Source organism: Muntiacus reevesi, chromosome 1 (assembly GCF_963930625.1).
Source record: "Muntiacus reevesi chromosome 1, mMunRee1.1, whole genome shotgun sequence".
NCBI classification, from domain to species: domain Eukaryota; kingdom Metazoa; phylum Chordata; class Mammalia; order Artiodactyla; family Cervidae; genus Muntiacus; species Muntiacus reevesi.
Window position 1 is genome coordinate 130,605,850 of NC_089249.1, and position 24,537 is coordinate 130,630,386.

General features: G+C 36.4%; 1 protein-coding gene across 1 annotated transcript in view; it reads right to left on the bottom strand.

Moving 5' to 3' along the window:
- The window catches only part of TNNI3K (TNNI3 interacting kinase), a 311,086-nt gene that overhangs the window by 264,354 nt on the left and 22,195 nt on the right, over positions 1 to 24,537 (bottom strand). The window contains exon 5 of the mRNA XM_065910902.1: positions 11,655 to 11,765. Coding sequence (XP_065766974.1) covers positions 11,655 to 11,765 — 111 coding nt within the window. The remainder of the gene's footprint in view (positions 1 to 11,654; positions 11,766 to 24,537) is intronic.

The window sequence follows — 24,537 nt, forward strand, 5'->3', positions numbered from 1 at the left end:
ATGGTATCAGTAGGGTGATATGTAAGCAATAATTTATAATGATGTGCATTGACTGGTATAGTTGATCCTTGTTTATGCTTTTTGTACCTGAATTGTGGTTAGCCCATGATGTTCACATAGGATTTATTCCTGTCTGCAAAATTTTGGGTGAAATCAGAGATAAGGTAATAGTGCTGCATACTATGAAATAACATAGTGTTATATACCAGAATCTCAGAGAAAGAGAAACAGACAGACATAGACAAAGTTTTAAACTCTTTTTACAAATCCAGAATTTATTGCAAAGCCTGACAAAGATAATTGGAATGGATTGAGTGGGACCCCTCCTGAATGCTGTCAGACTTATACGTTGAAGCCCCAAACCTCAGTCCTTCAGAATGTAATTCTATTCTGAGATAGTATCTTTAAAGATATAATTAAGTTATGGCGGTCCCTAACCCAATACAACTGATATCCTTATAAGAAGAGATTAGGACACACACACACACACACACACACACACACACACACACACACACAGACACACACACACACAGACACACACACACACATACACATACACAGACACAGACACAGACACACACACACACACACACACACACAGACATCAGGTATGTGTACACTGATTCATCCATGTCCGCAGGTGCAGAAGGCCACCTGCAAGGCAAGGAGAGAAGTTTCAGAAGAAACAAAACCTGCCTACACTTTGATCTTGAATTTTTAGCTTCCAAACTGTGAGAAAATAAATTGTGATTTAAGCCATATAGTTCGTGGTATTTTGTTATGGAAGACCTAGCTAACTAATATAACAATACAAAAAAGAAAACCACAGACTAACCTCATTTATGAATATCAGCAAAACAAGCTAAGAGAATACTATGTCATGACCAGTTGTGTCACTGTGGAAGTACAAAATCATCCAGCAGAAGAATGACAATTGTTCTGGGAGAATCAGTCAATGAAATTAGGAAAGAGAAAAACAAGATTTTAATAAATGAAGGAAGCAAAATTATTACTACATTTGGAGAATATAACTGTCAATCAGGGATATACAAAAGATTAACCTGAGATATCTATTAGAAACAGTAAAATAAATCAGTAAGTTCAATGATTATAAAATTAAAAATCAATCATCAACAAGTTTCCCAAAAACAAACTAAAACTAATTAAAAAATACAATGTCATTTGCATTAGTGGCAAAAAAAAATACCTAGCAATAAATTTTATCAAAACCACAGGGAAAATATTCTAAAGAAACTTTAATAAATGGAAAGAAACATATTGTTATTGAATAGGAAGACCCAATATTATGGGATTATTAATTTTTCTTAAATTAATTTATAAATTAGGATTTATATTAGGATTTAACTAATCCTAGTTAGGATACCATCATCTTTTTCCTTAGAAAAAAATCAAATAACAATTAAATCAGAAACAAGTAAAAAATGATAGCCAAATTTCTTAGCACTTTATGTTCTAGACAGTGCCTAAAATTTAAAATATATTAGGTCACAATATAATACACACACACACACCCACACACAAAGCCAAAAGGTAGGTGCATAATAATATAATCTGCTTTCTAAAATTAGAAAACTAAGACCCAGACTGGAAAAGTATCTTTCCCAATGGTATGCAGCTAGTAAGTAGTAGATATTTTCTGAAATTTAAATTCAGAGAATCTAGCTTTGGAGTTCACGCTCTTATATTGTAATCGAATGCTTCTGAAGGTCATTTAAAAATGGAAGAATAGTCAGAAAAGTTCTGTGAGAAAAAAAAATAGAAGAAAAAGGTGCTAGGAGAGAGTACTTACATTTTTAGGGATTAAAACATAACCTAAATATACACTAACTAATAAAAGAGTTATGTTTGCTATTAGCATTGGAATACACAGATATACCCAAATATTTAAGACGGGGTGGGGGAAATAAGGAGCATTCAGTACACATTGTTTTAGAATACCTGGATAATTTTGTGGGGAGAAAACTAAAAACTGGATTCTTATTTCTTATCATATATTGAAAAACAGTATACATATAATCAGCATATAGGAGGAAAACCAAAATTAAAAGTACTTGAAGAAATATTTAGGACTTCCTTTTTTAATACTATGTTTAAAGGACCAAGTCTTTCTAAGCGGAGGCCATAAAGCAAAAAACTAAAAATCTGGTCATAAAAATTTGAGAATACAATAAAAATTCTGAAAGGGGAAACTAATAAAATAGGTTGCAACAGATATGACAAAACTTAATTCCTCAAAGTACTTAATTCTTCCAAGTCAGTAAGAAAAAAAGTTAATACAAAATAGGCATCATATAGAATAAGGAATAAAAAAATCAGTAGTATATCAGTTAAAAAAAACTTCAATCCCTTATACTTAACAAGATTTTATTACTTGTTAAAGTTGGAAAAGATAATAGATATTGGTATTTTATGCAAAGGAAAGAAGGTATTCACACTGTAAAAAGTAAATAAATCTACTTTTTGAAAGGCTTTTTAGCAACAATTATAAAAATATAAAATTCAGATACCCTTTTGCTCAGCTACACATATAAGTAAATAATCATGGATGTTCAAAGCTAGATAGGTCCACAGCTAGATAAGTCCAAGTCAGTGGCATTTTCAGGGTTCATCTGTGTTGTAGCACATCTCAGTACTTCATTCCTTTTTATTGATGAAGAAAATTCCATAGTATGGTTATACCAAATTTTACTTATTCCACTCATCAGTTGATATACATTTGTTTCTACTTTTTGATTATCATAAATAATAATGATGTGAACATTCAAGTACAAGTTTTTGTGTCTTGGGTACATACCTAGAGTGGAATTAGTGGGTCCTATAAGTAACTCTATGGTTTTACTTCTTGAAGAACTGCCAAACTGTTTTCCAAAGCAGCTGCAACATTTTATATTTCCACCAACAATGGATGAGGGTTCCAGTTTCTCCATATCCTCAGCAGTCTGTGTTATGGTCTTTTTAAAATTATATTTATACTGTTGGATGTGATGTGGCATCTCACTGTGGCTTTGACTTGTTTTCTCTAATGACTGATGATGGACAACTTTTCATGTGCTTCTTGGCCATCTATATATCTTCTTTGGAGAAACATCAATTTAATTCCTTAGTTAATACTTAAACTGGGTTATTTATAATTATTGTGTTATATCGCCACTATATTTTAAATTTTCTTATAGTAGATACTGCTCCTATAGGATTTATATCTCAGAAAGGAAGACAGAAGTTAATATGCACAGAGTGCCTACTATGTGTCATAGCATTAGGCATATGATATACACAGTGAATGGTTAAGATCCTGGACTCTGGAATAAGCTCTGATAATGTTGCAAAAGCTACTAAAATAATTTGAGTCAGGGTTAGCAAGAAGCAAAATTATAAAACAAATGAAGATTATACTTCTTTGTAATTATTTGTAATATTTTCAAGCTAACCTTCTCTCACAGATATCTCCTTTAAATCTAACTTCAAATATTTTTCAGGGAAGTGCTTCTTAAGTTTGAGTATGTATATCAATCACCTGGGAATCTTGTTAAAATGCTGATTTTAGGTAGGTCGAAGATTCTATTTTTTAACTAGTTCCCTGATAATCCTACTTTGTTGGTCAGTGGATCATATTTCAATTAGTGAAGTTTTAGGGTATGAACTGATTACTAAGATTTTAACCACAAGAGCTAACTTCAAGCATTAAGGAATTTTGCATTGTTAGAGATGTCTTAAAATTTATAAGTGCTTCAGAATCTGAAGAATGAGACTCTGGTAGACAGGGGAATTGATCATCTTGAATAGGAGTCTTGTCTAGTGCCCATGTAAGAGGTGGTATGCCCATTCAGAAACAGGCCTTACTTGGCCACTTTCTTTAATGGAGGTGTTCCTAGCCTGACAACTTGAGCACATGCTTTTGACTACATAATATAGTTTGAGATTCTGAAGGTTTAGTTGAAAATTTTCTTCCAGCATCAATTTATAATGAAAATAGAGGAATAGCTGAAGAGAACTGCAGCTACACTATTGGCTAAGCTATATACATTTTGATGACTTGCTAAATAAAGGCATATATAATTATAACATGATTCTGATATAAATCAATCCTGTTGAACTAGATAAACCTTGAAAATGTTATGCTAAGTAAAAGAAGTCAATCACAAAAGATCACATATTTTATGATTCCATTTATATGGAGTAGCCAGACTAGACAAATCTGTAGAGATGGACAGTAGATTGGTGGTTGTCTAGATTGGGTCCATGAAAGGTAGATGGGACTGATGCTACTAGATATTACATTTCCTTTCAGGGTGACACAATTTTTCTAAAATTAGGCTATAGTAATTATCATACAACTTTGTGAATTTGGTAGAAAACCACTGAATGTCCATTTTAAATAGGTGAATTATGTGGCATATGAATTATATGTCAAGAGAACTGTTTAGAAATACAAAGCAGAAATATCAGAAATTAGGAATAAAGTTTAGAAGAATGGGGTTCATATAAAAAGGGACCAGAATATCTTGATGTGCTTAGTCTTTGAGACAATTCAGAACTGAGAATATAAGAAGTTTCCCTGACATTTGAATTCTGAGCTTCTGAAGCTTAAATTCTGGTCAGATGGACCGAGAGGCTTTTGCACAGATTAGAAGAAGGGTAGTATAGCATTGTGAGAGCTGGCTCTGACACCACAGCAGGTAAACACCTACTCTACCAATCATTAGCACTGTCACCTTGGACAAGCTACTTAACTTCTTTGCACGTCAGTTCTTTTAATCTGGAAAATAAAGATAAAATTTCAAATGAGGATTAAGTCAATTGCCTGATTGTAAATGAAGTTCATGAGGAATTACTGCATAGTCATAAACTGGAGGCATATCTGATACTTTTTAGCTATAAAACTCATGAGTACAATATCTCTTAGAGAGAGAGAAATCTTATTTTATAATTCTAAGAATTCACTTGTTTGTGCCTTTGGAAAGAAAACTTCAACCATTTTAAAGAAATAAGAGTCAGAAGATTTTTGGCAAACAAAACTCTCTCTTGAAACATTCAGAAGATTTAGTTAAAAATGAACTGGAACAACACCAACAACATTTCCTTGAAATCAGATATAAATTACAAAAGAACTGAGAAGTATTTCTGAAGCAGGGTTTTCAACAGTCCAAAAATAGGATAAGGTAGGACAGAATAAATTCAACTATGAATATAATATATCACCTGCACAAAGTATACATGAAACTACACCTTTCTGTGAAAAATAAAATACTCCACAATTCCTGTACATTATATATTGCATCATCCTAGACATGCTTTTCTCATTGCGATTCAGTTTTCTAAAGCTACACATAACTGATTTTTCTACTGATAACTGCAGAAACAGCTTCATGAAACATCAAAATGTAACAGCTTTTTAAAGAGATATTTGACTAAATATAACGCGTTTTTACTTGGAGTATGTGTGTGTGCGTGCATATGCAAGTGAGGGGATGTGTATATACTGAAAGCTCACATACATGCATTATATCCCCATGGGTTCTTGTGACCATTTACTAAGCACCATATAAAGTTATACTTGAATCAATTAATATTGCTTTAATTGTACTCATAGCAATATCTGGGCCTCAGACAGTAACATATTCAGTTTCCCTTTTGTTTTCTGAATACTTGTTTTGTGCCTTATGGCTGTAAGCCCTGTTTTAGCAATATATACAAGAGTCATCATCTGATACGAACAGCCAACTCATTGGAAAAGTCCCTGATTCTGGGAAAGATTGAGGACAGAAGGAGAAGAGGGCATTAGAGGATGAGATGGCTGGATGGCATCACTGATGCAATGGACATGAACTTAGGCCAACTTTGGGAGATGGTGAGGGTCAGGGAGGCCTGGCATGCTGCAGTCCATACAGTCACCAAGAGTCAGAAAACTGAGCAACTGAACAACAAGAGTCATAAGGGAGTAACTGTCTTTTTATTTACAAAATCAGGAATTTGAAGTCAGATAACCAGGCTTGAGTCCTATTCATCTCATTTATTTATTATTTGCATGATACTGTGGAAGTCATTTAACTTCTGCAATCCTCAGTTTCCTCACTGGTAAGCTGAGTCTAAGGATAGCTACCTCAAGAGAACCAAATGACAAATATATGTGAATGATAAAACACTACCACATGTTAGCCAATAGTTCTCAATTTCCATGCTTGAGAGAGCATATGATTCGTGTGCCCTCTGGACTCAAAGAGGAGAAAAGGGTTTAATGCTTGTTTATTGATTGCTGACAGGATCTTAGTCTTATATAAAGCAGCACATACATATGTACTGATAGATGGATAAATCACTCAGGGAGAAGTAGTGAAGCCCAGGACAACCAATATTTGCCTGCTTTTCAAAGCACAGTAAATCTAAAACTGAGTCTCAAATTGCAGTCAGCATGTCTCAGAATCTGCAGCACATGTTCTCCTCTGTTATTGAAGGAGACAGCTGCTTAGTCAATGTAAATTTTATTGCAAAATTGTTTAATAGAATTCACAATTATGGGAGAACCAAAACACTTGAGACAGTAATGGAGGGTCTGAATTTGATATGTGTAGACAGAGAGGGCTATCAGACAGCATCAGTCATTGTTTCACGGAAAAAAAAGGTGGGCAATAAAGGAAAGCAACTGTTAATGAAAGGAAACCCCCACCGATCCACTGCCACCATTCCTGATAACCAAGAGTAAAAACTAGTAACTAAAACTAATGCATAGTCCACTCCTATTATATATATTTTATTCTCTTACTCAAATAAATTTTCTGCATCATTTGATACCCAGAATCCTTTATCTATTGAAACTCTCCATCCCCCTAACTACTGTGAGGTTACAATATGCTTGTTTCCCTCATAACACTCCAACCAATCCTTCTTTGCTTCCTCAAAGGCTGTTCAGTAATTCCTAAAGTCTCTGTAGATGTTCTCTTAGGCTTATTTCTTGGCCACATTTCAGCTACTGATATGCCTGCAAATATCACATATAATTTCCAAAAACTTACATTAAGTCCCAAATTCTTCACTGCATACTAAATGTTTATTTTTAAATTATTAATGAATTTTTCCACTTGAAAATCTGGGTATTCTCAGCAAATCTACATGTTTGGAGATGAATAGTTTTTCCTCAGAATTGAATCCTCTACCAAGTTTGTCTTCATCTACGTAATCATCATATTATTACTCTGGAAACAATATAAAATGCTAAGGTCAAAGAAATCCTCTTCAACACATTATTTATCATGCATCCAATCATTCTCTTGCTCAAAAAGACTTAATGTCTTCTCATTTCCTATTGGAAAACAATCATATTTGTTGTAAGTATCTTGAAGAGTGGGGATTTATGTGTTCTATTCATCTCTTTATCTACCATACCATCTGGTCTTGCATATAGTACATCATGAACTGCATTTCCTTATTGAATTAAATTAAACTCCTTGGACTCCCATTTTCAGTTTCCTTAATCTGGTCCATTCCTGTCATGTATGGATGTGAGAGTTGGACTGTGAAGAAAGCTGAGCGCTGAAAAATTGATGTTTTTGAACTGCGGTGTTGGAGAAGACTCTTGAGAGTCCCTTGGACTGCAAGGAGATCCAACCAGTCCACCCTAAAGGAGATCACTCCTGGGTGTTCTTTGGAAGGACTGATGCTGAAGCTGAAACTCCAATACTTTGGCCACCTGATGTGAAGAGCTGACTCATTGGCAAAGACCTTGATGCTGGGAAGGATTGGAGGCAGGAGGAGAAGAGGACGAGAAGGCTGGATGGCATCACCAACTCGATGGACTTGAGTTTGAGTAAACTCCGGGAGTTGGTGATAGACAGGGAGGCCTGGCATGCGGCAATTCATGGGGTCGCAAAGAGTCGGACACGACTGAGCGACTGAACTGGGCTGAACTGAACAGAACACCCAGTTTTACTTGAAGGGACTCTTCACAATCTGTTTCATGCTATCATTCTAATTACTCTCCCCTATATGTACTTGACTCATTTTTTTTTCATAGTTTTAGACATAATTCCTTTTCCTTTCTCTGTCCAGTTCTACCACTTTTCAGCCTGATTTTAAACCACTTCTCAGAAGCCCTTCCCTAAATCTTGTGATCACACAGACCACAGCCTTGTCTAATTCAATGAAACTAAGCCATGCTGTGTGGGGCCACCCAAGATGGACGGGTCATGGTGGAGAGGTCTTCCAGAATGTGGTCCACTGGAGAAGGGAATGGCAAACCACTTCAGTATTCTTACTTTGAGAACCCCATGAACTAAGGAGATCCAACCAGTCCATCCTAAAGGAGATCAGTCCTGGGTGTTCATTGGAAGGACTGATGCTGAAGCTGAAACTCCAATACTTTGGCCACCTCATGCGAAGAGTTGACTCATTGGAAAAGACCCTGATTCTGGGAGGGATTGGGGGCAGGAGGAGAAGGGGATGACAGAGGATGAGATGGTTGAATGGCATCACCGACTCGATGGACATGAGTTTGAGTAAACTCTGGGAGTTGGTGATAGACAGGGAGGCCTGGCGTGCTGCGATTCATGGGGTTGCAAATAGTCGGACATGACTGAGTGACTGAACTGAACTGAACTGAATATCAAATATGCTCTGATCTTTGACTCTTTCCTTTCCTATACATAAGACTATACTGCTATTTCACTTTTGAATTCTTTATATCAATTTTCCATTTTCTATGTTCAGCTATGACTTAAAGTCTTTAGGGGAGAAACTATGTCTTATTTCTTGTATCATTCCCATAGTCTAACAAAACACTGTGGAAAAAGAAGAGGCTGTAAAATATTTGTTAAATGAATGAATGAATGAACATAAAATTGGTCCTGCAATTACTAACTTTGAAAGAAATAATTCAAAGAAAAAATTTTTATTTTGAATATGATGCTTTCAGGTTTTTTAACACAATTTTCCTATAAGATCTGTAACTAAATTAGTCCAGTAGATAAGAGAATAAAGATTAATGTATATACATCTTATTATGGCAGTATTCATGATTGTCTATAAAAGTCATTAAATATTACACCAGAGCTAATGAAGGAAGTTGGAAAACTCATGGAGAATTGCACAACAGGAGTAGATGCCTATTTGGAGTTATTTTAGTAAAATTTGCCCGATGGCTGGCAGAATCGATATAATTCTTGCTTCCCTACTATGATTTACAAAGCAAGAAAACAGTTATTTGAATAGGAGACGAAGACACCAAACACTTAACCATCTTTCTTATGACCCTGTTATAATTCTATCACTCACAAATGTAATCAATTCAGTGCTAAACAAAAAGGATTTTGTTTTGCAAAATGCTTCCTGGCATTAAGAAGTTGAGTGTATTTTACTGGGACTTAATGTCTACCTCATCAAATCTTCTACCCAGATTTCTGTATATTTACCTTCCATTTAGTTTATCACTGATCTCAGTCAGTTTCTTTTTTGGATAATATTTATATTTAAGTGATTGTAATGGGATTTCTCTTCTCCTAATAAGTAATATAAATTCAATTATATTTATAATGAATATCATAAAAAAGCTTTATATTCTGGGAAATGAGATAATCTATTTTCAGGGAAATACAGTAAGGAGTCGAAATGTCAACACGAAGGAAATTATTTTACTCCCAATGAGATATGCTAATATTTATTGAATGAAGAGCCCTTTGAATTGACACTGTTAAAAGAGATGACATACACCTATTTTACAGGTTTTATGTGTGATTTTACATGCAGCTCTATTTGTTCACAATTGTGTCTGTGTGTTAGTGAGGAAGATACACCTTAAACTGCAACATGATTTAAAGAGAGAAATAGATAACAGTTTAATAATGAAGACACAAGACTGCTCATTTATTACAATGTTGAGTTTACATGGGTTTCCCTTGTGGCTACGCTGGTAAAGAATCTGCCTGCAACGTGGGAGACCTGGGTTTGATCCCTGAGTTGAGAAGATCCCCTGGTGAAGGGAAAGGCTATCTACTCCAGTATTCTGGCCTGGAGAATTCCATGGACTATATACATAGTCCATGGGGTTGCAAAGAGTCAGACAGGACTGAGTGACTTTCACTTTCACTTTGGGCTTCCCTCATAGCTCAGTTGGTAAAGAATCTGCCTGCAGTGCAGGAGACCCGAGTTTGATCCCTGGGTTGAGAGGATCCCCTGAAGAGGGAAATGGCAACTCACTCCAGTATTCTTGCCTGGAGAATCCCATGGACAGAGGAGCCTGCAGTCCATGGGGTTGCAAAGAGTCAGGCACGTTATATGCAGGTACCACAATTAATAGCATGTGAAAATCATGGGAGTTTGAGTAAAATGACCAGGATCCCAAACATGGCCTTTTTTTCCTCCATGGCTTTGTAATCTGTAAAGATAGTTACTGTATAACAGCCTTGGTTTTATATCTATTAAATGGCAGTGATGATAAAAAACTATTTCATGAGGATTTCTGCAGTAAATTAAATAATGCAAATTAAAGTGTCTCTCACATATAAAATAACATTTCAACAATTAAATTTTCGATAAGAGTCAGAGTCCCTTCTATGGCCTTTAAAACACTTTGCAATTTTATTTGTAACCGTCACCTGACCTCATGTCCATCACTCTACTTCCAGCTCATATATACTAAAGACTTTGGCTTACTTGAGCCTTTCAAATACACTTAGCTATCTCTGCCTCAGGGCTTTGCAGGTACTATTACATATATTAATCACAGCTTTACTATATAGCTTGTTTAAAATGGTGCCTACTTCTTCATTCTGTTTTCATTTTACCTCATTTTATTATTTTTCTTATATTCACAACTAACACTATATAATGATTTTTTTCTTTATTGCTTGTTTTGGTCTCTAAAACTAAATTCCAAAATATTTCCTGTCTTACTTGTTAGTCACTTCAGCAACTAGAACAATATCTGGTGTACAATAGATGCTTAATAAATCAAATAATGCATGAGTGAATGAATTACGGAATAATTTTTCAGAGTCCTTACCTTGAGTGAAGCAATCTACAAAGTCTTTTATACAGATCATCTAATTGAATCACTATTATGGGCCTATCATTTCTATTTTATAATGAGGAAAACAGATGTTTGAAGGTACAGTAACTTCCTTGAGGTAAATATAGCAAGTGGGGCAACAGCTGCCTGACTCCAGTATCTGTTTCTAATAACCGCGATATGCAGCTACTTAGTTGCTCAGTCGTGTCCAATTCTTTGCTGCTCTATGGACTGTGTCCCTGGAATTTTCCAGGCAAGAATACTGGAGTGGGTTGCTATTTCCTTCTATAGGGGATATTCCTGACGCAGGAATCAGACCTGCATCTCTGGTGCCTCCTGCTTGACAGGTGGATACTTGACCACTGCACCACCTGGGAAGTCTCTCAATGCTATATAGCCTCTATGTATCTAGCCATCTTTATATTAATATTTGATTATACTGTTACAAAACAGACTGAATTTACTATTAAAAGAACATCTATACAGCTTATTTTGGTCTCCCTCAAAATGTGTGGATTCATTAGCTAAAATTAAACCAACTCCTAGAATTTCAAAAGTCAGCATTTGAAAACAGTTAAAAACAAGATTCCAAACAGGCAGATTTGTTTTTGCAGGTGACCATGGTGTGACTTACCTCTAGGTTACCAGCAATTGTAGCAATATGCAGGGCAGTGAGGCCACCATACCCAACCTGCTGTATATCAGCTCCACTGTGAAGCAGAGAAGTGATCAATTCCGCACTATCCTGCAAGGAAACACATCTTTAGTGTTACTTTTCTCTTAATAGCAGGTCTGAACACTGTGCAACAGGATATATTGATTCCCTGACTGTCAGCCAGTTTAGGCACCCAAAGAAAACTTAAATGTGATTTCTAGCAACAGAGCATATGAAAAAGTAAAGAGCAGCTCTCAGATGCTTGAAATGTAGGAACAGATGATAGACTGTTCAGTTATAATCAATCTTCTACCACTTGACCATGAAAGACAGAAAGGACATTTACCTACAGTAAGACACTTGCAAACTCAACTCAATCTTACTTGTAGGTCACTCCAATAAATATGCTTTTTCCAGCAACTGCACTATTGAACTGGCTGCAGTGGACCATTTCATGGTAGTTCAGTAATTGATTCTCCTCTAACACATATGTGTCATGGGTCCGATACATAATTAAAGCACAGTGTCATGGACTCTATATATAATCAATCAGTGGTGGTTTTCTTATTAATAACTTGACTCATTAAAATATCTTCACTCAGTGAAAATGTTTGAAGCACTGTTTGAGCATTTAAGTTAGAGTAACTTATGCAATGATCAAATTATTTTCTTCATACTATTATTTGCATTGTACTCCTCTCCATTGTTTTTGGAGAGACATGATACTTTTTAATAACATTAATAGAAAGGAACATTCATTGAATTTTTATTATGTAATTAACCTTTCATATGCACTAACATTTAAACTGGCATATGGCAAGACTTCAAAAATAGTTGCTGACAAAAAACACATTAAAAATAAAGTTTATCTAAATGATCTCAAGAAAAATTACTATAAACCTCATTTTATAAGTCAGAACTTTCAAAAGAGTAATGTGGAGTGTCACATATTCACAGAATTCCAGATCTGGAAGGGAATGTGAAGAAAGGGTTTCATGTTTAACTCACTTCCTCAAAGGGAGAATTCAAACCCTAACTTTATAATACTTGGCCATCAACTCTCACACACCCAGTGGGAAGTAAGCCAAGTCTTCATGGGATAGGCCATTGCATTTATGCATACAATTTCAAATACTGTCAGTTAAGAAAATCCTCCCATTAGAAAACAAAGTCTGATTTCTTAAAGCTGTCACACATTAGTGAAGGTCTGCAAGTCATAAAAATTGAAGAAAAAAAAAAAAAACTTTGACAAAGTACTTCAGATAGCAAGATTAATATTATATTTTCCAAATCTTTCACTGTTTACCTGCTCTAGAAAGAAAGTTAAATAAAAAATTCATCTTCCTTTACTATTCCATTGGCTCCTTCTGCTCAAATTACAGACTTAAGGTTTTTTCCACTCTAAAACAAAAACAAACCAAAAAAACCTCATCATTTTTTCCACTGAAGTAAGCTAATTTTATCAATATCCTTTCTGTCTCCAAAAATCGAGTGATTTAGGAGTGTAGCCCCAAGCTATTTTCTCATTCTAACTGCCACCTTTGGTTATTCTTACACAGTCTGATAACTTCATTTTCAGTCCTGACTTCTCTGCTAAGCCCAAATTCCATATATCCTGACACCAACGCCATCTCAAATTAAAAACTCAAAAACTCTTATGAAACCGTTCATAATTTTCCAAGTGTTTTCCAACTGTCATTTGCTATCATTCCTTATTTATATCAATAGCACTTTCTCATTCCAAATGACCTTGAGTCCCTCCAACTCAATCAGTTTCAGAATTCTGCTGGTTTTGACTCACTAGTACCTCTCACACTTTTTCTCTTTATTTCTAACATCACTCTTCACAGAAATAAGATGGAAATAAGCTTAGAGTATTTAAGATCAGTGCTGAGTACAAGGTTAAAAAAATAAAATAAGGAAAGAGTATTGTGCAAGATGAGATCAAAGGCATCTGATCTGGCAGGGTTTTGCAGGCCATTGTATTAGGTATTCAAATTTTTCCAAGTGTAATAGATAGCAGTAAAATGATATGTCGCGGATATAGTGAAGAACAGGAAAAGGCAGTTTTTGAGGTAGAAATAAAATGTTCTGTTTTTCAAATATTAAATTGGGATACTTACAATGCAGGGTTAAGATTGTGTTAGAATTAGGCTCCCTGGTTAGAATCCCAGCTCTGCTAATGGCTATATAAACTAAGGCAAGTAACATAACCCATTTACACCCATTTCTTGCATGAATAGTCTCTGAGATAAATAGGAGAGATATCACCTTAAAACATGTTTCCTTGCAGATGAACAAATATCTAAATCTAAGAAGATGAAGGTGGCATTTTTAAGCATAAAATAATCTTTTTAATAGAGAGAACACAAGCAAATGAAAGCATGAGGAAAACAATATTGTAAAAAAATGACAAATTGGACAAAGAATATTCACAACATATAAAACTGACAAGTGGTTTGTATATTTAATATATGAAAAACTCATATAAATCAGTAAAAAGATGGATATTCTTTAATTCAATGAATATTTATTAAGGGATATATACCTTATGACAAGTATCATACTAGGCTAAATGAAAATAAATTATATGAAAATCATTGAGCATATGAAATATTTATCTATTGGGCAGATTCTTGTAAATACACATTCATCTTTGTCTCACCTGACTTTGTATGTACTCTTATTTAGCTGGAATTTGTGAATTTTAAGAGAAAGTATGTTATGATTCCTTCAGAACAGGCAAATAGTTAAGTTAAAACTTAAAAGTAATAAATCACCCTTTCATATCTCGGTTGGATTTCTCAAGCTGACCTCTGATTGATCCAAGTATATTTTTGTTAAATACTATAAAAATAGAACCCCAATTCTATCAAGTTACACTAAAATGTAATAAAATAATCATTGCTACTTTTACATCATTTTCTATGAGCTAAGTACCAAGTAAAATGTTTAATCTACACCTCTTTGAAACTTCACAATTTACCTATAAGAAAAATATTATTATCCTTACTTTACAGGGATAAAGAATTGATGCTTTTGAAATGTGGTGTTGGAGAAGACTCTTTTGAGTCCCTTGGACTGCAAGATCAATCAATCCTAAAGGAAATCAGTCTTGAATATTCACTGGAAGGACTGGTGCTGAAGCTGAAACTCCACTACTTTGGTCACCTGATGTGAAGAAATGACTCATTGGAAAAGACCCTGATGCTGGGAAAGACTGAAGGCAGGCAGAGAAAGGGATGACAGAGGATGAGATGGTTGGACGGCATCACCAACTTGATGGATCTGAGTTTGAGCAAGCTCCAGGAGTTGGTGAATGGAAAAGGAGGCCTGGCCTGCTGCAGTCCATGGGGTCGCAAAGAGTCCAACACAAATGAATGACTGAACTGAATTGAACTACTTTATAGTTGATGACAGTCAGGCTCAAGAATTTAAAGTTCTTGCAAAACCAGAAATACTTTATAAGTGTTGACGCTAAATACAAACTCAGGTCTGTTTGAGTTCAAAGTCCACGCTTCACTTTTGACCATCCATAGTGTTTTCACTGATTTTTCCTTGGTTTCAATCTCTAGGGAAAAATTGAGAGGATTTACTTTTATTGCATTTTGTTGTATTTAACTGACACATGCCAAACATTTCTCCCCTACTCTATAGGAATATTGTTTCCTGATGGAATAATTTAAAAATTCAGCAATTTGGTGCACATCTCCTGGAAAGAAAATTCATAGAAAATAAAAGCATTAGGCAAATTTTAAATATCATAAAGCTGACCTCACTTCCTGCTTGTATTTTGTAATATATAAAAAGTGTCTGAGGGTAAGTGTTTTAAAAGAAAGACTCAAGATGTAGTTTGGGAATATTATTCTGGGGAACTGACAGGCTTTCCCTTAGGTTTTCCCTTTCAGCCAAATTTACATCATTATTATTTAGTGGGACACACAGAAGCATTCTAAAGTGTGTGATAAATAAGCCTGTGGAACACTTTCATGTGTGAAACACTTGTGATTTTTAAACAAAGAAAAATCCTTGTGTGAAAGAGTGAGGCTTGGACAGAAAAATCAGTCCAGCAATCTAGTTGAAAAAACAGAATTAAGGGTACAATAGACCTTTGGAGATTTATGTAAACCGATGAAAAATTTTTATAGTGGTAGCAACTTCAACATTTTCCTATGCACAAAACTCAAATACAGGATCTACTATCTTGCCTTTTATTAACCCTACAATTATTATGGATAAATCCAGAAAATGTAGTTATTAGTACAAGAGAGCTCAGATCCTCTATTACCAAATTACATAAATTAAAAATACAAACACACACACACACACACACACACACACACACACACACACACACGCACACACACGGGTTTTTGCCAAATCTATTCCATAATAAAAATTAAACTGGGGTTGTTTAATATCTAAATTTTGCTTTTTTCTGATTATGGAAATATGTCCTCTGGTGTGTGCATGCTGAGTTACTTCAGTTGTGCTGACTTTTTGTGACCCTATGGACTGTAGCTCACCTGGCGTCTCTGTACTAGAATTCTCAAGGCAAGAATACTGGAGTGGGTTGTCATTTCCTTCTCTAGGGGATCTTCCCAACCCAGGGATAGAACTCGTGTCTCTTATTTCTCCTTCATTGGCATGTGGGATCTTTACCACTAGCACCACCTGGGAAGCCCCATATCCTCTGGAAGTTTTTTTTAATAAAATATAGTAAGCATTCATTTACAATCTTTCCATTTGGATGTGAAATCGATATTCCTTCCCCTCATATCTGGGTGGATTGTGACCAAAAGAGTATCGCACAAATGAGCTACATTTCTTCCAAGGCTAGGTCACAGAAAACCACATAGCTTCCTCCTTGTTTTCTGGAAAATTTGCTCTTGAAGCTCTGAGCTACCATTTAAGAAGTCTAACTTGAGGCAGCCATGCTGTACTGAACCCAAGGCCACATGAGAAGGTACAAAACATATAGGTTCTCCAATCTAATGACCCACCTAAGATCAGCCTTATGGTCATCCCAGCTCAGGCACCAAACATGTGAAATCGCCAGAGGATTCCAATTCATCAGTTGATGGAGTAACTCCTAGTCATCCATGTCTTTTCAGCTAAGGCCCTACACATGGTGGAGCAGCATAAAGCCATCGCCACTATATCGTGTCTGAATTTCTGAAATGATCATTGAATGATGAAAATAAGTTTGGGGTAGTTTGTTATGCCTCAATAGATAACCGAAGTATCTCATAGTAGAAAATGTAGAAAATAAAGGAACAAAAAATTTAATAACCTGTATCCTACCATATAGGCTTCCTCGGTGGCTCATGGTACAGAATCCACCTGTCAATGCAGGAGACACGGGTCTGGTTCCTGGGTCAAGAAGGTCCTCTGGAGAAAGAACTGGCACCCCATGCCAGTATTCTTGCCTGGGAAATCCCATGGACAGAGGAGCCTGGCGGGCTACAGTCAATGGGGTCACAAAAGAGTTGGACACGACTCACCAACTAAGCAGCAACAAACCTACCATATAATCACTATCACTATTTATGTGCATTTATTTATTTATTTACTTTTGTTTATTTATATATTTATTTTCTTTCATTCTTTTTCCTATGTATGTACCTCCATAAAACTAAATAGAGCACAGACTAGTGCAGCAAACAAACCTGTGCTTGCATACTAAAGGTCACTTCCTGCATTTCTTTACCTCTTGAATTCTGGATAAATTTTTTCCTGTAAAATGAAGTTAATAACAGTACAAATCTCATAGAGTTGTGTGGATTAAATCAAATAATGTAATAAATTTATCATAATGTTTGAAACATAATTTTTATTATCAATTATTAGGCACACAATTGGACTCATATTACATATAGAGGTAAGTAATCTCTTTTTCATTTAATATAAAATCAGGAGCATTTTTCCATGCCTGGCAGATGCAGAGATGTACCACTCAGATCCCCATCAAGAAGATTGTGCCAGGAGATTGCGGCAGCCTCCCTCAGCTAGCTCCTTCAGGATTCTCTGCAGCATTTAAGCTGAGATTACGATTTTTTCAAGGTGGCCCCAAGTCAATGGCTGAGAAAGGTGGTAGTAAAAGAGCCTAGCCATTTCCACTCAATGAGACACTCCTAGGCCTAAGTTTTCTCTGGAGATCCCACTGGGCTGGTAGAGATTCCAGAAAGCCTGCACTGTGGTCTGACAGCACCTCCAGACCAATCCTACCTTCTTTTTCCTCTTAAAGTGTCACTTCCTCATAAATTTCTTGTACTTCTAGATCATTTTCAGGTCTGCTACCCAAGAACTAAACTGACATACCATAACATAGAATGTTTTCTTTTAATGTACATTTAAATCAAAACCCAGAGAAGGCAATGGCACCCCACTCCAGTACTCTTGCTTGGAAAATCCCATGGACAGAGGAGCCTGGTAGGCTGCAGCCCATGGGGTCACACAGAGCTGGACACGACTAAGTGACTCTATTTTCACTTTTCACTTTCATGCATTGGAGAAGGAAATGGCAACCCACTCCAGGGTTCTTGCCTGGAGAATCCCAGGGACGGGGGAGCCTGGTGGGCTGCCGTCTGTCTATGGAGTCGCCCAGAGTCGGACACGACTGAAGCGACTTAGCAGCAGCAGCAGCAAATCAAAACCAATCTGGAATTTAAACTTAGGTCTCCTGACTGAATACTATACTTTTTTCAGTAAGATAGGTTACCGTCCACTGCCAAGCACCTTTCTACTAGAAAAATTTGCCTTTCATGTGCAAGCCATGTCGCTGTGCTTTTCACAGAAAAGGAATCTAATATCTCTTGTATCTATCTTATGTAATTGCAGTGGGTACAAAATGGTGTAAGTATATAGAAATGTTAGTAAATACTATATCTTTACAAGTATAAGTTTATATATTCATATTAATGTACTGACCCCAAGACTGACCTAATTCTATAATAACTGCTCATGAAAGTTCATACTTTTATGGCTTTTGTTGAAATACTTCTGAATACATCTTCACAAAAGATATGAATTATTAAATGTTCCAGTGTGATGAAAAGACATCACAGTTCAAAAGCATCAATTCTTCAGTCCTCAGCTTTCTTTATAGTCCAACTCTCACATCCATACATGACTACAGGAAAAACCATAACTTTGACCAGACAGATCTCTGTTGGTAAAGTAATGTCGCTGCTCTTTAATATGATGTCTAGGTTGGTCAGAGCTCTTCTTCCAAGGAGCAAGGGTCTTAATTTCATGGCTGCAGTCACCATTTGCATTTTGGAGCCCCCCAAAATAAGTATCTCACTGTTTTCATTGTTTCCCCATCTATTTGCCATGAAGTGAGGGGACTGGATGCCATGATCTTAGTTTTCTGAATGTTGAATTTTAAGCCAGCTTTTTCACTCTCCTCTTTCACTTTCATGAAGAGGTTCTTTAGTTCTTCTTCACTTTCTGCTGTAAGGATTGTATCATCTGCGTATCTGAGGTTATTGATACTTCTCCTGGCAATCTTGATTCCAGCTTGTGCTTCCTCCAGCCCAGCGTTTCTCATGATGTACTCTGCATATAAGTTAAATAAGCAGGGTGACAGTATACAGCCTTGACATACAGCTTTCCCAATTTGGAACCAGTCTGTTATTCCATGTCCAGTTGTAACTGTTGCTTATTGACCTGCATACAGATTTCTCAGGGGACAGACAAAACGTGGTCCACTGGAGAAGGGAAGGAGGGCAAACCACTTCAGTATTTTTGCCTTGAGAACCCCACGAACAGTATGAATGACACAGAATGTCTCAAATGCTTTTTGAAATAAAAGTTCAACAATAATAATTAGCTTTTATTAAATACTATGTAGTAGGTATTTTGCTGCATGTCATACCACACATGGTTTTTCCTTTTTAAAGCTGTAAACCACTCAATTAAATCAGAAATTATATTTCCTCCATTTCAGAGATACAGAGGAAGAGGGCAATTTGTCTAAGATATACACTGTTAAGTCTCAGAACTGATATATTAACAAGAAGAGTATAACTTTGAAGCTGGCAGTATTTATTAAGGTACATTATTGCATAAATAAGTACCAAGCATTGTTTGTACTAATGTTTGAGTACCCATTAATTTCTAAAAAGTATTCATCAAGGATCTTTTACAGTTTGTATACATTGAGGAAACAAACAAACAAAAAGACCAATGCTCAAAGTTCACATGTGAAATATACAAATTAATAATTATAAGAGCTCTGATTTAAAAAAAAAGAAATGTGAATTTGTAACTGAAACCCAAAAGAGAGTACAGTAACATCTGTTTGAGAAAGCTCAAGAAGGCTCAATTTTCTTGGTTTTAAACAAATAACAATGCTGGGAGCTGTTATGGGGGGGTCCCGCCCGTGACGAGGTCATGAAGAAAATACCAGGCAGGCAAGGCCGTCTGGGACTCCATCCATGATGAGGTCACGAGGAAAGAACCTGACAGGCAAGGCCGTTTAGGATAAGGGACCCTCCAGGTTGGCCTCGGCCTCTACCCCACCCTGTATCCTCCCGCCTTTTTCTGCTGTTGTTCTTGTTTGCCGTGCTGCGGATTCTTGTGTTGCCTGCTAAGAGCTCTCCTGCTCCTCTTCCACTGAATGAGGACCAACTTAAAACCCTAATTAATAAATCTCCTGGACACTGGTACCCTATGAAGGGGCCAGGGATGAAGGAAATGCTTCAGTTCAAACCCTTTTGCTGGCATTCTGGCTTGTTTGATAAATGTGTGCTCTCATTGCAAAAAATGCTCATGATTGTTCTAAACATCCTAAGCACAGTACGCTAACAAAGGAAACTATTAAGCATAGGCCCCTTCTCGGGGTGAGAAAAGCTCCACAAATATTATAGCCACAAATGTGCCTAATAGAAAATAGTTTAGATAGAGATGAGCTGGCTACTTTTTGCAGGTAATTAACTTTTGGACTAAGAGCCTGTTTTGTGCCATATCTGCTGTTTTTGCGATCCTTTGCATTTCTGTTCTGTGAAAATGTAATCCTATCTAGTTCCCTTGGAGATGACACCTAATAGAAAGAAAATAGATTAACCACAAAAAAGACAGGGTCGGCTACTGAAGTTGCTTAAAGTTGCACCAGGTGCAAACCATAAATTGTCAACAGGCCTGAAAGTCAAAAGATATTATACATAGAGATTAACCATTAAAAAGGTCCTAATAGGCACAGAGCCCTTTGGGGGGTGAGGAAGCCCTATTAGAAAATACAAAAAATATTGTTTTAAAAGTGGTTTTTAGATCAACGTTTGATTGATGTTAATGTGCTGAGGTTGTGCAGTGGAAACTATTGTTAATATAGTTGGAGATCTAGGTAAATAAGAGTTTAGCCCTAGTGTAAAAACAATAAGATAATTGTTAATTTTAACCAAGAGCGCTAAACAGGGACTGCCTCACCAGAGCCGCAGAGTCTTTGTGTGTTAAACTTTTTAGATAAATTTAGCTGAGAATTTCTGCAAAAAGAATGACTTTTATGTTAACAGGACTGTATTTCTATTATGTTACAACTTGCTGTACCATGAGACTGCCACTTTTCTGTTTTCTGCTAACCTCAAGGCCAGAAGATAATGTACAAAAAATCTATGGGAAAAGACTCTCATAAACAAAAAATATACAGAGCACACCTGGTTTCGTGAAGGACAAGCTGATATAATGTTAAACTAAGTCTGTATGCTTATCTGCCCCTTAGAAATGTACCAATTTAGGGTATAAAGGCTACGGTGAAAAATAAAGCAACTGCCAGACTCTGCTGCATATTCCTGGTCTGGTCTCTTTCTCTCTCTCTCTCTAGCTGACTTGGCCCTATCAAGGCCAGTCCTACGTGTCTCTCTCTCGCCGACGCCGTTCATCCTGAGGGTTCCCCTGGATCCTGCTGGGGCTGGACTCCAGCATAACAACAATAAAAAACACAAGTATGAAAGTACATAATCTAAAGAATGGAGTAATCTAAAACAGTGTTTTTCAAACTTTAGCTTGCAAACCTATTATGTGGGATTTTCCTTTTCTTTAAAAAAAAAAAAAAAAAAAGCATATTCTGGTTGAATAGAGAGTAACACTCTTCATTCCCCAAAATTTCTCATTTGAGGCAGATGCAGCTGATTCTCTGACCATAATTTGAGTTGCAAGACTTGAACTATAATCCTCGACATGTAGCCTTAGACTGCTTGCATCAAAACTGCCTTAACTCTTTGCTAAAGAAAATTCTAATCTCAGCCTATATTAGATGTACCAAATTAGATCATTGTGATGTGGAGAGGGAAATATCAATTTTAAACCTACAGTTACCCCCATTAAATTTGAAAACCATTAATTTTGGAAGTTCAGAGAATGCAAGAAAAGAGTCTGGAAACTGAAATCAGCAAAACGGTGAACGAAGGGATTGTGAATATCTAATTTAGGAGTTTGAATTTTATGATACAGATAATGGGTGGCCATCAGATCTAATCCTTTGAGTCTATTTGTCCCTTCCACTATATAATCACAAGGGATTTGATTTAGGTCATACTTGAATAGTCTAGTGGTTTTCCCTACTTTCTTCAATTTCAGTCTGAATTTGGCAATAAGGAGTTCATGATCTGAGCCACCACAGTCTTGTTTTTGCTGACTGTATAGACCTTCTCCATATTTGGCTGCAAAGAATATAATCAATCTGATTTTGGTACTGACCATCCAGTGATGTCCATGTGTAGAGTCTTCTCTTGTGTTGTTGGAAGAGGGTGTTTGCTATGACCAGTGTGTTCTCTTGGCAAAACCCTGTTAGGCTTTGCCCTGCTTCATTTTGTACTCCAAGGCCAAATTTGCCTGTTACTCCAGGTATCTCTTGACCTCCTACTTTTGCATTCAAGTCCCCTGTGATGTAAAGGACATCTTTTTTGAGTGTTAGTTCTAGAAGTTCTTGTAGGTCTTCATAGAACCATTCAACTTCTTCAGCATTACTTTTGGGCCACAGACTTGGATTACTGTGATATTAAATGGTTTGCATTGGAAAGGAACAGACATCATTCTGTCATTTTTGAGATCGCACCCAAGTACTGCATTTCAGACTCTTTTGCTAACTATGAGGGCTAGTCCACTTCTTCTAAGGAATTCTTGCACACACTAGGAGATATCATCATCATCTAAATTAAATTCACCCATTCCAGACCATTTTAGTACACTGATTCCTAAAATGTCAATGTTCACTCTTCCCATCTCCTGCTTGACCACTTCTAATTTACCTTGATTCATGGACCTAACATTCCAGGTTCACTTGAGATAATTTTAGAGGCAATCTAAAAATATATGTGATCATGATAGTATAACCTGTATGGATTTTCCCTGTTGACAGATCAAATGTATAAAATGGAACAAAATATAAGACACAACTGTTCTCAGGCAATAAAGAACATGAAGAAAGAACTTGGGAGATGGGAAAGATACAAAGTAAGCCTCCACAATATTCCATGATCTTCCTGGTTTTCTGCCTGTAACAGAAAAGAAGGTAGAAAGGTAGATTTACTGAGTTGAGAATAAAGATCAGATTTCCAGGATTATGGGTTTCCCAGGTGACTCAGTGGTAAAGAATCCACCTACCAATGCAGGAGCCACAGGACACCCGGGTTCAATCCTTTGGTTGGGAGAATCCCCTAGAGGATGAAATCGCAACTCGCTTCAGTATTCTTGTCTAGAAAATCCCAAGGATAGAGTAGCCTGGTGGGATAGAGTCCATAAGGTTGCAGAGTTGGACATGACTGAATATGAGTGAGTGAGTTCATAGATTATAAAATGGCTGTAATTTGAGGAACAGGGAAACTGAACAGAAAAAGAAGTTGCACAGAGAGAAGACTGTATAAGTCTGCATGGAGATTCAATATAGGTTCTTTAGTTGGGCTTCAGAAGCACAGAGAAAGACTCTAGGATGTAGGAATGATCACTTGATTTATGGCCAAAGGCAAATGGTAAGCAAATAAGAGGTTATGGTAGTGCTAGGAATTTTAGAGTTTCAGTCAGTCAGAAGGATGAGACATTATTGAGCATCTTGGGCATTCAGGTGAGATACTACAAATCCAGCCCTTAGAAATAAGAACCATAATCATAGCTCATTCTCAAATCAAGACTAAGTATAAAACACGAATCCACCAACATAAACTAACTGCCAGAAACAAAACAAACTCAACATCTTTAAGGGAAGATGGCATAATGAAGATTTCTTGCATCAATACACATGTCTAACATGCAATAAAAATTGGTACATAAGGAAAACAAAAAATGTAATATGTAGTCAACAGAAAAAGCATTCAATAGAACAAACACTGCAATAATCCAGGGAAACAATATACAAGGCATTTAAAACAGCCATAATGACAAGCTCAAGAATTTAAATGAAAATATGGAAACATACTTCCCAAATGGGGAAAGGAGTACATCAAGGCTGCATATTGTCACCCTGCTTATTTAACTTATATGCAGAGTACATCATGCAAAATGCCAGGCCGGATGAAGCACAAGCTGGAATCAAGATTACTGGGAGAAATATCAATAACCTCAGATATGCAGAAAGAGAAGAAGAACTAAAGAGCCTCTTGATGAATGTGAAACAGGAGTGTGAAAAAGTTGGCTTAAAACTCAGCATTCAGAAAACTAAGATCATGGCATCCAGTCCCCTCACTTCATGGTAAATAGATGGGGAAACAATGGAAACAGTGAGATACTTATTTTGGGGGTCTCCCAAATCACTGCAGATAGTGACTGCAGCCATGAAATTAAAAGACGCTTACTCCTTGAAAGAAGAGCTACGACCAACCTAGACAGCATATTAAAATAAAATTTTTAAAAAAAGCAGCGACATTAC